The 15521-nt window shown below is 50.6% G+C and overlaps 1 protein-coding gene across 3 annotated transcripts in view; it reads left to right on the top strand.

Moving 5' to 3' along the window:
- Positions 1-14837: 14837 nt before the first annotated feature.
- Positions 14838-15521, top strand: part of LOC116945751 (solute carrier family 12 member 3-like) — a 30026-nt gene continuing 29342 nt past the window's right edge. For 2 of the 3 annotated variants that reach the window (XM_032960267.2, XM_032960265.2), the window contains exon 1: positions 14838-15358. In XM_032960267.2, coding sequence (XP_032816158.2) covers positions 15089-15358 — 270 coding nt within the window. In that variant the 5' untranslated portion in view covers positions 14838-15088. The remainder of the gene's footprint in view (positions 15359-15521) is intronic. The other variant, XM_032960264.2, reaches the window with a different exon arrangement.

Here is a 15521-nt window from a genome sequence, read left to right as displayed (position 1 = left end):
TAAACTGTGTGTATATAACATGTCAATATAAATATATATATAAACTGTGTATATAAAAAGTAATGGCGCAGCCCCGCTAATTGCTGGCTCACGCCACTGCTGGCTGAAGGCCAGCACTGGAGGAAGCTCTAGAGGAGAGGCCCCCCACTCCCCCTACCCCTCCAGATGGTATTTTTCCTCCTCGTCCACACTGGCCAGACGTCTTGGAAGAGATGGGAGCGTTCGCACTTCGCACCCACACACACGGGCGATGGATCCCCCACGCGAACCGCTGGGTTGGACACAGAGGCAGCCTTTTAAAACGCACCATTGTTTAACCGCTCACCGCTGTATTACAAATCCAATTCGCTCGCTAGTAATACAATGGCTTAAATCGTGAACGTGTCCCCCCCCCCCCTTTCCTCTCCCTCTCTCTCTCTAATGTGTCGACATTGAGCTCGCTGTTTATGTAGCCCTGCGAGCACGAGCCGGAGCTGTGTCGGGGCGCTTCGGGTGTTAGTCCACGCAGCTCGGGTGGTGCCGGCTGCGGCCGGAGTGCTCCACTCGCCGACCACTCCGCATCCTCCTGGCTCGAGCAGAACTCAGCAACAGCTCCCACGCCCCCGCCGTGTGCGTCAGTGCCAAATGTTCAGCGGTGACCAGCTCCTCGCGTGTCCCCGTCAACAACACGTCTCATGCCAACCCAGCGTCCTCCTACTGGTAGTCTATGAAAGAAGAGCTGCAAAGCTCATCGGATTCCTCCGGTCTTAATATAAGGCTTATGATGTGCGTCCCTCCCGTCAACGTTACACATTCCACAACCATTCAATCTTACTCATCATCCTCCACATTCTTCCCTTGACACCTCCTACCCATTTCCTTTCATCTCCTCCCCATTTATCTCTCCACCTCCTCCTCCACCTCCTCCCCACGTCTCACTCCACCTCCTCCCCACGTCTCACTCCTCCATCTTCTACTCCTCCCCATGTCTCTCCCCTCCACCTCCTCCCCACGTCTCACTCCTCCTCCTCCATCTCCTACTCCTCCCCATGTCTCTCCCCTCCACCTCCTCCCCACGTCTCACTCCTCCATCTCCTCCCCACGTCTCACTCCTCCTCCTCCACCTCCTCCATCTCCTACTCCTCCCCATGTCTCTACCCTCCACCTCCTGCCCACGTCTCACTCCTCCTCCTCAACCTCCTCCATCTCCTACTCCTCCCCATGTCTCTCTCCTCCACCTCCTCCCCACGTCTCACTCCTCCTCCTCAACCTCCTCCATCTCCTACTCCTCCCCATGTCTCTCTCCTCCACCTCCTCCCCACGTCTCACTCCTCCTCCACCTCCTCCATCTCCTACTCCTCCCCATGTCTCTCTCCTCCACCTCCTCCCCACGTCTCACTCCTCCTCCACCTCCTCCATCTCCTACTCCTCCCCATGTCTCTCCCCTCCACCTCCTCCCCACGTCTCACTCCTCCATCTCCTACTCCTCGCATTGTCTCACTCCTCCCCCCCCCATGTCTACCACTCAGTAGGCATGACCGGCAAGCTCTCTCTCTCTCTCTCAATCAAGGGCCTTGTGGTAACTCACCATCACGGGGTGAGTTCGCCGCTCGCGCGCGATCAGCAGGGCCAGTGGCCACGTGCATGGACACGGGGGCGTTGAATCTGCGCTGCGATCCGTAACGCGGCAGTGAGAGCGCCACGCAGTGGGGGGCAGGCCACTCGCTGCCAGCGGTGTTTTGTAAACAGATTTAATTGTAAAGGGCCACAACTTGGTGCATCCGCATAAACAATTCTCACTCTTCGCACCGCAACCCGGGCGGTTGGCAAAACAGAAAAAAAGGCCGCTGATTTAGGCACGCGAGGTATGTAACTTGCAGGCTTTAGAGCGTTACTGACTAACGCCTGTTTTTTTTTGAGACAGATGTCGAGATGCACTCGGTGATCCGGTCGGCTCAGGACCTGAATCCGAGGGAGTCAGAGCACCCGAGCCAGAATCGTGGAGATCATTGGGGGGAGGGGGGGGGGTTGTGTGCGGCGTTGAATGTTGTGTGAAAGCCACAGCTCCGAATCGTACAGGGGAAGAGGAGGGACTTAAGAGGTGTAAGACGTGGGGTTAGGACTGGTGAGGACACGGGTCAAGGCTCTGAAATAAAGTGTTGCTTGCTCCCCCACTCACCCCCACACAATCATCTCTACTATCTTAGCGGGGTGTCTATAAATGGATCACCCTGTAGCTCAAACATTCGACCATATTTTATATTCGTTTCCAAACCATCGACCACGTGGTAAACACTCCGCCGCTGCTGCCTTCACTCCTTTAAAGGAGGAATGGACGAGATCCACTCTGCTTCTGAACAGACAATTGAGTGGGTAACAAATCTAAAATGACATCTTTAATTTTCTGCTATCAATCCATCCGAAAGAAGAAGAGAATTGTATTCGAACAATCAATGGAGTCTTCAGAGTAAAAAAAAAAAACCCAAACATATTTTTGTCACGTGCACACATTTCCCGAAATGTGCAAAGGCTACATTTCGCCACGCCAGCCCCATCCGTGCTCATCGGAACTGGGAGCAGATCGTCACTTCAGATGCTTTCCTGAAAGCGGAGGGGAGACGGGGGGGGGGGTTGGGGTCGGAGCCGCGCGTGCAGTGCGCGATGAGTCCACGGAGAAACGAACGCCGATGACTCCACGGAGGAGCCCTCGCTCTGGGGACGGCGAGAGAAAACCCAGTGCCCGAGGGCCGCTGACTTGCCCGTGCGGTCCGTCCGTGGTGTGAACGGAGAGGACGGGTGACGGGTGATGGGGTGGGGGCAATGCCGTGGATGAGAGCGCAATGACTCAGCACGGAGATCTCGCTCCCCAGGAAGCCCTCTGCCAGAGCGTGGCCACAGAAGCCCATCCTGAGCGTGCCACGAAACCCAGGAGGGCGAGCGACGCGCCCTGCTTGAGTCTCTGGACTGTCGTGTGTCGGTGGCGGGGAGGGGGGGGGTTGGCAGATGCCCGAGCAAGCATGGCGTTGCAGTCTTGAACAACGCGGGAATGATTTCGTTGTGTTGTGTGCTGCCTTGATCCTGAAGTCTTACAACCCCACAGCACGGGTGCCCCCTCTCTCTCTCACCCCGTCTCCGCGACTTGGCCATTACAGAGAGAGAAAACAGCTCATTCATTGTCTGTCCACGTGTAGAGACAGAAATGAGCTCTGCTTATGTTCGCTTTCACCAATGACGCTCCAAGGCAACGCATGATGAGTTTGAGTTGTGTAGTTCTCGTCGCGTTGAACAGGGTCACCATATAATTTAAAGCTTTCGTGACTGCAGGGATTCATATTCTTGGTTCTTTCGGTAAAGTCACCACGTAGAAGGGAAACAATAAAATAATAAAAATATAAAACAATAAAATGCTCACGACGTTTCGACTGCAACACAAGCAATCATAATTATTTACTATTTTATTGTTTCCCTTCTACGTGACTTTACCGAAAGCACCAAGAATAGGGTCACCATAGTTTGTACGGAGTGCTCTTGCACACGAGCAAATCTGCTAATCCAGAAGCATTTGTTCAGCAAGCCTGACTGCCGACGAGACTCCGATACTTGAGACTTGTACAGGGGTTTGTTTGATTGCCCCTTAAACGAACGGTGCTGGATAACGTTGGTCTGGAAAGCCAACATGCCGGCGGACTAACTTTTGTCGTTCTATTTATACGTGTGCAGATACAGACGACGGATTCGCACGGTTACATTCGCTTAAACCACTCGGCGGTGACGCGTACTGAGTTCACGTTCACCGCGTTGTTCGGCACACGGAGCTTGATTTGGGGGAGAGTGCTTTTTTGTCTTCTTTACTTTTTAATTTCCTAGCACGTGTTTTGTAAACAGAGGCCGCGTTAAATGGGGCAGCACTCCGCGTGGAAGGAACTCTGTTGGGGTCATGAATGAGCAAAACAACCTCGACGGGCACTGGGGGACGACGCGGCGAAAACGTGGAACGCAGTCTCCCAGGAGTCGTGCACCCACAACGAATCGCTTTAAAAAAAAAAACAAGAATTAAATGTCAGAATGTTTAAAACGTAGGCTTTTGCGACCAATATTATCCATACTGTAATAGAGGGTTTTTTTTGGGCTCGGTCGCGTAAATATATAAAAGTGTCGTTAAAACCGCCACCACCCGACACAGCCAATTAGTAAGGGTTTGTCACGTAAACGAAACATGCCACTTCGGTGTTGAGTAAACAATGCGAGAACGACGTTTCGCCGGTAATTACAACCAGCATCATCAGGCGGACAGCCAAAAAAAAACCCCTCTATTATGGACAATAATTCAGAAGATTGTATAAATAACCAGAGCATGGTTCGGCAACCATAATAACAAGAAGAGCCATTTTTTTGTTTTAATTCGGTACAAAAAAAAATACTCAATCGGTAAAATAAAAAAAAAATGCACGTGACTACGAGACGATGGTCCCTGAATAAATAACGGTTACGAAGCGGTCCTTAAAAAAGCCGCATGCGGTCTTCGGAGCCGCACGCGGTTTGTCGACCCCGGTGCTGCATGAGCGTTACCCCACTCGCTCTTTGGCCAGCAGTCACTTCCCGAGTGTCTCACGCACCCCTTGGCGCCTCGACACCTACTGCATGGTAGTCACCGTGTAAAACACATTTACAATAAGGATGGTGAATATTCACGGCGTGATTAGGGTGAACAATGCATCAATTAATTACATTATTTAGCTATGCGTTCACATTTTATCTTGTTAACATACAGGCTCGCATGTCGGGGAACAGAATTAGATTTTTAATTCCATTTACATCGTATAATTCGATGTTATATATAGTTTTTAAGTTTTGCTGGCTGGCTGGAAGGAGGCCTTGCTTACTGAGTTTTTGACCGTCAAGTGTGCATTGGAGCGGTGGCACAGTGGTTAATGCACCATGCTGTGAATCCGGCGACCTGAGTTTGATCCTCGGCGATGGCTAAAATCGGTGGCGAGCGTTATCTGAGCTCGTCTTGCCCACACCCCATTCACTAACCCACACTTATCAGCATGGTGAAGTATGGTCAAACCATCCGCATGACAGACACGCCGTCGGAAGCCTTTACCCAACAATAGATTAACAAAGGACTATTATAATATATGTGTTCATGTTATGTTGCACGTGTCACTCGCTGGAAGAGCACGTGGCAGAGAAAAATAAGGAAAAAAAGGCATTATCAGCTAAATGATTAATATATATCTTTTTTTTATCTCGACAACGATTATTCGTGCGCCTAATATGCCATACCTTAATCACTATTGAATGGTGTCATTGCATGTTCGGACTATCCTACTTTAATCGAGCTCGCCAGCACGTTAATGTGCTGCAACGCATGGCTGGCGCGCAAACGAGAAAAACCGAACTCGGCGCGTTTTTTTTTCCCTCCAGAAACATTAGATAACTAATTTATTTTTTTAATAATCAGCGGACCTCTGAAATGCCTACGATAGTGGCCACTTTGAAAGGCGCCACGCCGAGCCCCCTTGGCACAGCATCCCTGGCCGCTGGTTCTGGCGAGAACGTCAAGGAGTGGACACGCGACCTCTAGCAACTCACTCGGGGGGGGGTTGGTGGTGGTGGTGGTGGAGAGGCGGCACAGCAACCACCCCCGCACCCGCGTTGCTCTCCGGCCAGATATAGCCAGTGACAGGTAGAGGGCAACTTGTTACTGGCGGAGGAGGGCAGAGTAGCCCGACGAGACAAAGCGACGCAGCGGCAAACAGCTGCGTGGCTTTGTGGGAGATTGCGTACGGCGACAAAGCATCGGAATGTCCTCGACTTACGCGTGTGCTTGTTTGTGCGCGCGCGTGCGTGCGTGCGTGCGCGCGCGCGTGCCTTTGTTGATTAAATGTTTTCATTAACCGATGTTTGTTTACGGGCTGAAATGTCGGGAAAGTGTCCGCGAGGGCTGCTGCACTAAATGTCAGCTTGATTTGTTTCGTACAGATGATCATTATCTTCTGAACAACGCAAACAATTGCGTACGCGAGCGGTATTTAAGAAAACAGCCATAATAAAAACCATCTCTAAATAAAGTCGAGGCCCCTTGTACAAAGAAATAAAAGAGTCCGCAGAGAGACAGGGAGAGAGAGAGAGAGCTACAGATACACAAACAAACACAAAGATCCCCCGAATAGAGTTTCACATACTGTTGGGGCAAGTGCTGTTAGCCAGGACACACAGAAACACAGACCGGCGGGCACATTGACACCCAGCTCCACAGCCTCAGCGAGGCTGGAGAGGGGCTGACCCCCCGCCCCCCCCCCACGCTGTTAAAGGCTCAGCCACCCTTAGAAGTTAACATTCGTTGGAACAACATTTTCACAATCGCCATCGATTACCTTCAAATTTGGCCAGTTCGACAAAGAGCCAGCGAGCGATGTCCCCGTGAGAGGCGTCCGCTACGACTCTGGAGCCAGACACACGAGGCCGGTGTCGCGCCCGAGCAAGGCCAACTCGGCGCCGGTTGCGTACGAGAGAGCATTGATGCGTGCTTAGAGCGCTTTCAGCGAATAGCAATGGTTCTCAAACGGCGCTGTTTGTATATGTATGTATGGTGGACTTATTTCGCACCGTGCGTAGCCAACCGCGCTCATTGGAGGTGCGGAGGAAAGACACAACAGCCGCAGCCACTGTGTTCCTTCCACACTCGATCATGGCTCCAAATACAAAGATCCCCCGTATAGCCTGAACAGACTGTTGGGGCCAGTGCTGTTAGCGAGCACATTATGAATGCCGGTACGGCACACAAGGGGTGGGTGGCCAACACCACACTCGGTCGCCTATGTCTCCCCAGTGGCGATGTTTACACACCGCACCAATTGAGACTGAGTCGATCTAGTGGAGGCCCAGGACCGATTCAGAAAATCGTCACGGGAATTGGCCGAGAGCAGCAATTGAACTCGGCCCGCCGGGTTCCTAGCGTAGCGCGCTAACCGCTACACCACCGCTCCTCACACACGCGCACACACAGGCGGACTCATCAGATGCCATGTCCTTGAATTCGCAAGCCTCGTTTGACCTGCACAGTCTGCAACAGTCGGAGGGGGCTGCCATCACCCCAAACGTCGCCTGTCGTACATGTATAAGGAGCTACCATGGATTGTTGCATTGCAAGACCCCGCCTTAGAGATGGTTGAGGGCTTGGGGAGGGCCTTCATCCAACAGTGGATTGATCATGGCTGATGATGATTATGATGATGCTGGGTGAAGTAGGTTCGTGCCAGCTATGGGAAGCGTGCAGTGGGGGCATCACGGGTATGTGCGCTTTTGGGACGAGTCATGACGCGTGGCGTGCCAGGCCACTGCTCTGACGCTCACCGCGGGCGTGATGACGCAGGATGGGTATCGCCTCCTTGCTTGCATCAACGCGCGTGATACATTCAGTTTAACACGTAAGCTTTCGCGACCAATATTATCCATAATAAAGGTGTTTTTTTTAGGGTGGGGGGGGGGGGTAGATCGCGTAAATATATAAATGTGTCGTCAACCCAACGCCACCCGACAGCCAATCAGTAAGGTTCGTCACGTGAACGAGACGTGCCGATTAGTGACTACTTAAGCACACCGGTGCGTTGGAGAGTAAGCCCGCAGCATTTACAGCTCGAAGTACGACGTTTCGCTGGTGATGACAGCCAGTGTCATCAGGCGACAGCCAGAATTGCGAGCAAGTCCTCCTGTTACATGCACCCCGGGACATTGTGTTTTCATAGCGGATATTATATGACGTGTGTCGGCCAATGAAATGCAACCGCGCGTCTACGAGCGGTTACGAGTGAACGATATGAGTTTTAAAGTGGCTTTGCAATTTTGATTTTAAATAATATGTAATTCTTCCGCATGTAAATCTAAAGTTGTTGATTTCCCGAAATGCTTACGCTATGTATTTTATGGAAGGAGTCACAATGACGAACGCTATTATTAGTGTTATTGGTAACAGGACTCGCAGCTCAGTCTTTCTCGCCCCACACTGACGTGCCATACCTGTAGGGTGGTAAAATAAATATTATGGTCGTGCCCGGCAAAAGATGTAAATTCTGGCGGGGGGGGGGGGGGAAATCAAAACTTGTCATAGTGTTTGTCGTCTTCAAATCGGTCACTTTATAATGACCATCATAGTCATCAACGATGATCGATCCACTGCTGCTTGAAAGCGTCCATAGGCTGCCGTCAACTATTACGGTGCTGCGTTCGCCGAATGACCAGAACGAGTGTTTGATGAGCACAGCATATAGAAGCCGACCCTGATAAGGAGCCAAAGACCAACTCTGAGATAAAATAATAAGAGTATTAATAATGTAATTAATATATCCTGATTAAGCCTCACTGAGTCTAAATACGTTTTTTTAATCTTGGTTCTGCATTGGAATGTTTGGCCAATTCCTTTTGCTGTAAAAAATTTTTTTTAATGAATGCAAAACTAAATTCACGACTAATTTGCAGATTTTTTTTGTGTCGGAGGGGGACACCGGTGGCAAAACACATCTAAGTTACAGGATGTGTACCTAGGGCAGAGACGTATGCTGGGAATGACACCGAGGGTAGGAGAACCACACCGATTACGCAACATACACAACATGAATTCCATTTTGGCGATAAATTGTGAACAGCCGGAGAGAACCCGACGAGTTAGCCAAGACCTCTAAGATGCCGCTCAAGGCTGAGTGAAGCCTCGGGCGGAGTTGGTCGCGTCCTTGGCGCGGCTGCTTCGTGTCGGCTCGCGGCCGGACCGAGCCGGAGTCGGCGTGGTAGCAGTGGCCACGCCGTGGCGACCCCCACCAGAAGCGGCACCGCGGGCCGAGCCCCGGTGCCGCGCGGGGATTGAGTGCGCCGCGTTTGGCAATTTAGAGGGAGCGGGCGACACTCAGATCACAATCCACGGTCACGGCACACCTTGTGTTGTTGTCGCTGTTGAGGTCAAGAGGTCATCGTGGCCAATGCTGTTGGAGTCACCCCACCTCCCAGGTCACTAATGCGACGATCCAGACGGCTTGAGTTCTCAACCTGGATAAATAAATACATTTGACACCTCGTCATTCTGTACTTCCTGCTGCCTGATAGATCGTATGGTTGAAAATAAAACGGGCACTCAACCTCCGCGGACTGATCTTACAGTATACCACCATCACGAGGTCTTTCCCGTCGTGCCAGTTCTGTCCCAGTCGCCTGCTCTCCTCCTCCCTGCACACATGCCTCACCCTGCAATCTCCTATTCCTGACTGCATCTTAGAAATGATTCAATAAGGCTGCGAAGTTTTTTTGCTCAAGATAATTACGAGCCAAAAAAAAGTCACCAAGACCAGATTTGCTCAATAGCTGACGATGTCTGTCGGAAGAACACGCTTGGGAATCTCATCAGAGCGTGTGGAACCTCTGGGCCAGTTATTGTAAGCCAACTGGAGTTCAAAATAACGAACTATAGAGGCAGAGATGAGAGCAGCTTGGAGTACTTTTGGAAAACTGAGCTGTAAGAATAAAAAGCACATATTCTTTGGTTCTTTCGGTAAAGTCATCAGTCATGATTTAATTTATTTTATTTTCTGCCTACGTGACTTTACCGAAAGAACCAAAGAGTATGGATCCCTGCAGTCACGAAAACTTAAAATCTAGAATAAAAAGCACCTCTACCAACGGACCAAGAGAATAAAGATGTTGCAATCAGTGGGTATCGCCTGCTATACGACATGGAATCAGAAACTTGGACATGGACAAAGGAAATGGAAACGAGAATCTTAAAGGCGTTCAAAGAAGCGAGGAGAGGGGCTCGCTTGCAGGAATGACAAACTCAAAATAAACGATTTTTTTTATTTTACCAGGTAAGGCCCACTGAAGCTATGTCTTTTTCAGAAGCGATATGGCCAGAAATAATAGCTCAACGTAGTGGCTTATCGTGTGGAAATGTAAAGCAGTCAAATACTCTGAACGCGTGTTGATTGTTAATGTGTAGGGGAAAAACTGTAGAACCCAGAAAAAAATCTACACGACCACGGGGGAGAACACGCAAACTACAAATATACAGCCGTTGTCAGGTTCAGGGATCGAATCCACAATCTCCTGCAAGTCAGGCGACGTAGTTGAAACATCTCGCTACCGTGGTTCCGTAAATGCTGAGAGAAAGAGGAACGCGTCTCATCAGGAGACACGCGCAACCAGGGATTGTCAGGCCGGCTGGTTCAGCACACATCACGAAAAGCGGCGATGGTCCAGCGGTCGAGGCTCAACGACAATGGCAGCTCGTTAAAGATACAAAAAAACCCTCCACAGCAGAGATGGCGCGATGGGTCCACGCGCACCAGCTGGCAGGATTATTGCATCAAGAGGCCGTGAGAAGTGGTGGCCGCTTGGGAACACTTTCATTGAGAAGTGGATCGATCATGGCCGACGATGATGATGATGATGATAATTAAATTGTAGGTTTGCCTGAATCCTGACCATCACATATTTCATGCTAACCCCATCACATTAACCCTAAACCAGAAGCAATATCGAGGTGTACTGTGGGGTGATGCGAACGTCACTCGGCTCGTTGCCGAGTCAGGTTGGAGCCAGTGAGTGAGTGCGTGACGCAAGCATTCCTCATACCCACATCTTGACTCATCATCATCATCAAGGTATGAGTTCACTCTGTTCACTATGAGACAGGCGGGGCATGCGAAGGTGTGTTCATTACGCACGCTCCGTTCATCCCCCCCACCCCCCTTCCTCAAATCCGGACCTCCACCCCACGATTCTAATATTTGGTGCCGTGAGATGAATTGATTCAAAGAGCGTGCGTTGAACTGGGGCCCGTATGTTGAAGAGAAGGTCCATGCCGATAAACGTCTGGAAGTGCACCAGCGTTGGTCGAGGCAGGCTTGACTCTGCTGATCAGACGCTGGATGTCGAAATCGGTCCAGAGTTTGCTCGTGGTGAATCAATGCTGCTGAGATTATGCACTCCCAGAAGGTCGTGTGGTTGACAGGAAATGTAATAAGAACTTTACAATTTTTTACATGTAGGAAGGAGTTACGTTGTCTGCTTATTCATTTGCTGCGGCTATTATAAGTCTCCACAAGGACGTTAATAATGAATTTGTCCATACAGAGTCGATTAGCTCGCTGACGCGTGTTGTACCGTCTTGCTTGTATTGTTAGGGGACTCGTGTTCTGCCTCGTCCGTCCCACCAGACGCATGATCGAATGTTTACAAATCGCATAGGAATCTCCATAAATTGTACGCACGGGGACAAACTTACCTTGGGGGGGGGTTGGAAACCTGCGGCTTTATATCCGTACAAAATATCCGTGAGTTTTAAATTAAAACGACGCTTTCAATCTATGATAAGAAGAGTACGAGTACATTTACATCGCTCCCGTGATATAAGTTAAGCGGCTTGGAGCGCAGTTTTTTTGCCTAGGGCAAGGGTCGGGAAAACCCGCGGCTCCGGAGTTGAATGCGGTTCTTTGCGGACTGCTTCGTGACCGTTATTCATATTCACCACGCAGTGCATTGCGGCTCTTAAAATATTGATGAGGTTTTTTTTTAAGTACAAAATTCGAACAAAACGTCTCTTCTTGTTACACCATTTTGGTTGCCGACCCTTGCCGTAGGGTTAAACAAAAATCTGTGCTCCGTGACGCTTAACTTACATTACGTGAGCGATATAAATGTACTCATACTCTTATTAATTATCATGCATTTAAAGTGTCACTTTCATTTTAAGCTTACAGATATTTCGTACGGATATAGGTGTTCGACAACATCACTTGTTCAAAGAGTTTGTTGATGCCACACGGGAACCTTTTGTCTTTGTTTACAGTGGTGCATAAATGCACCACTGTAAACATGGACAAAGTTCAACACATCCGTCAATAACGCTGCCCTAACCACAGGAGAAACATATATAAGTCAGAGGCAACGCTTTGAGCATGGTCCTTGTTCATGGCAAAGAGACCTCTGTGGGGTGGACATGGCAATGATGGCCCAGGACAGCGATGAGTGAACGAGGAGCACGATTCCGGCAGACCCCACACGACCGGGGAAGTGCTGAGAAGATTAAGAGCGGAGCAAGGATCTGCTCCGCTGTCGCGGGTCGTGGGGAGGCGGGGGGGGCGTCTCGCGAGACGGGCGTCCCAGAGACGAGGAGTTTGTGCAGCAAGTGGCGGTGTGTTGTCGCTTCTCGCCTAGCACTCGTGAGTCAACACGATCGCGCCCTCCTCCTCCTCCCCGTGCTGCCTGTCAACCCGTGTCCACTTTCCCCAGCCACACGGATTGCACGGGGGGGGGGGGAGGGGGCGGGATGGGAGTGGGAGCGCGTGTTTACTGTCAAGTCTATCGTGCGTGGTCAAAACGAGTCAACTCGATCGCAGACTCGACAACTATTTACACTTTTATTACAGGTGTGTGATTGGGCTTTCCCTTAAATGTTGCCACAACCGCGCTATCGGATTTGCGCCACGAGACGAGACATCTGGTTTACATCTCGCGCAGAAAGAGTGACAGAGAACGGCCAACGGAAGCGGATATCAGAGAGCTACCTCTGAGGTCTCTTAGAGTTCCCTCCGGTCCACAGAGTAGTAAGGAGCATTTTCCCACCCGCTACGGCAGTGAGAGCAATCTTAGTCGCATGAAAGTCGACCCGATATATTTCATGTTTGGTGATTCAGCTCAGCCAAATAAGGTGCAGAACCACGTGTATTGTGATGATTTTGGTGCAATGCTTGGAGACCAGACTTTGATGATGATTATTTAACAGACGGGCATGAAGAGTGCTGTGATCATGATGTGCTGCACTTCTCAATACAGTGAGGGAAAAAGTATTTGATCCCCTGCTGATTTTGTACGTTTGCCCACTGACAAAGAAATGATCAGTCTATAATTTTAATGGTAGGTTGATTTGAACAGTGAGAGACAGAATAACAACAAAACAATCCAGAAAAACGCATGTGAAAAATGTTATAAATTGATTTGCATTTTAATGAGGAAAATAAGTATTTGACCCCCTCTCAATCAGAAAGATTTCTGGCTCCCAGGTGTCTTTTATACAGGTAACGAGCTGAGATTAGGAGCACACTCTTAAAGGGACTGCTCCTAATCTCAGCTTGTTACCTGTATAAAAGACACCTGTCCACAGAAGCAATCAATCAATCAGATTTCAAACTCTCCACCATGGCCAAGACCAAAGAGCTCTCCAAGGATGTTAGCGACAAGATTGTAGACCTACACAAGGCTGGAATGGGCTACAAGACCATTGCCAAGCAGCTTGGTGAGAAGGTGACAACAGTTGGTGCGATTATTCGCAAATGGAAAAAACACAAAAGAACTGTCAATCTCCCTCAGCCTGGGGCTCCATGCAAGATCTCACCTCGTGGAGTTGCAATGATCATGAGAAGGGTGAAGAATCAGCCCAGAACTACACGGGAGGATCTTGTCAATGATCTCAAGGCAGCTGGGACCATAGTCACCAAGAAAACAATTGGTGACACACTACGCCGTGAAGGACTGAAATCCTGCAGCGCCCGCAAGGTCCCCCTGCTCAAGAAAGCACATATACATGCCCGTCTGAAGTTTGCCAATGAACATCTGAATGATTCAGGGGACAACTGGGTGAAAGTATTGTGGTCAGATGAGACCAAAATGGAGCTCCTTGGCATCAACTCAACTCGCCGTGTTTGGAGGAGGAGGAGGAATGCTGCCTATGACCCCAAGAACACCATCCCCACCGTCAAACATGGAGGTGGAAATATTATGCTTTGGGGGTGTTTTTCTGCTAAGGGGACAGGACAACTTCACCGCATCAAAGGGACGATGGACGGGGACATGTACCGTCAAATCTTGGGTGAGAACCTCCTTCCCTCAGCCAGGGCATTGAAAATGGGTCGTGGATGGGTATTCCTGCATGACAATGACCCAAAACACACGGCCAAGGCAACAAAGAAATGGCTCAAGAAGAAGCACATTAAGGTCCTGGAGTGGCCTAGCCAGTCTCCAGACCTTAATCCCATAGAAAATCTGTGGAGGGAGCTGAAGGTTCGAGTTGCCAAACGTCACCCTCGAAACCTTAATGACTTGGAGAAGATCTGCAAAGAGGAATGGGACAAAATACCTCCTGAGATGTGTGCAAACCTGGTGGCCAACAACAAGAAACGTCTGACCTCTGTGATTGCCAACAAGGGTTTTGCCACCAAGTACTAAGTCATGTTTTGCAGAGGGGTCAAATACTTATTTCCCTCATTAAAATGCAAATCAATTTATAAAATTTTTGACATGCTTTTTTCGGGATTTTTTGTTGTTATTCTGTCTGTTCAAACAAACCTACCATTAAAATTATAGACTGATCATTTCTTTGTCAGTGGGCAAACGTACAAAATCAGCAGGGGATCAAACACTTTTTTTCCCTCACTGTATGTTAATACGTGTCCGGGAAACACGGGCAAGAATGCGTCGCAATAGCGTCTATATCCTTTATAACACTGAAATACTCCAAACTCCCCCACCCCCGCTCGCCCTTCATCTAGTCTGACCTTCAGTGTGCGGTGGTGGTGGTCGTGGTGGTGGATGCACAGCGAGGGGCTCTCTGCGCGCTGCGCGCTGCCTTCGCGACTCTCCAGCAGCAACAGCAGCAACAGCAGTCCGTGAGCCGCGAGGGGCCGCCAATCTCGAGATGTCATCTCCGCAGGTACCCCCCTCCCACCCCCGCCGTGGCTTTCCGCGCAGGGGGGGGGGGAGAGGGGGGGGGGGGGTTCGTTCCGGCGGGATCAGGATCGAGCACGAAAATACGCACGAATTACGCAGTCTCTCGCGGCGTACCCTCGGCCCTATAAAGTAACGGGCCGAAACTTTGTTTACGTCTCCAGTTTGGAAGTCGCTCTCGCAGCCGCGGCTTTCGCTCGGGGTTCGGTATTTTCGAGCGCGCCAAGTCGCAGCCGGAGCAGATCCGCGAGCGCGCGGGCAACATTCGCGCCGCCGGCTCTCGCGAAGCGAGACGCCGCGTGCGTGACGGCCGTGTAAGGGTCACAGCAGGAAACCTCCCTCGCTCGCTCCCTCCCTCGCTCGCTCCCTCGCTCACTCGCTCATCAGCCAAGGGACCATGGAGGAAATCTCGGAGGCGGCTCCGTCTGCCAACGGACACGGGAACGGCCGCTTCCAAGTGCAACCCAGGGAAGACGGCGGCGGCGGCGGCGCCCACGAAAACTACGCGTACACGGACACGCACACCAACACCTACTACTCGCGCACGTTCGGCCACAACACCCTGGACCCGGTGCCCAACTACAACTACTACTGCCGCACGGGCACCATCCACGGCAAGAAGGCGGCGCGAGCAACCATCTACGACCTGCACGCCACCTACGTGAAGGTAGGCACACGCGGTCTCACCCACTCCACCCCCACCCACACCCGGTGTGGTGGTGCCTTCATCCAGCAGTGGACACGCCAGGAGTCGTATGTTATGCGTTCACAATGCTGATAAACCAAACGCGAGAAACGAGAATCCTGCCGTTGTTTAGTTTTGTTGATTC

The sequence above is a fragment of the Petromyzon marinus genome, chromosome 25 (assembly GCF_048934315.1).
Source record: "Petromyzon marinus isolate PM22_M1 ecotype Great Lakes invasive population chromosome 25, UKy_Petmar_22M1.pri1.0, whole genome shotgun sequence".
Classification (NCBI taxonomy): Eukaryota; Metazoa; Chordata; class Hyperoartia; order Petromyzontiformes; family Petromyzontidae; genus Petromyzon; species Petromyzon marinus.
This window is presented reverse-complemented; position numbering and strand designations above follow the sequence as displayed.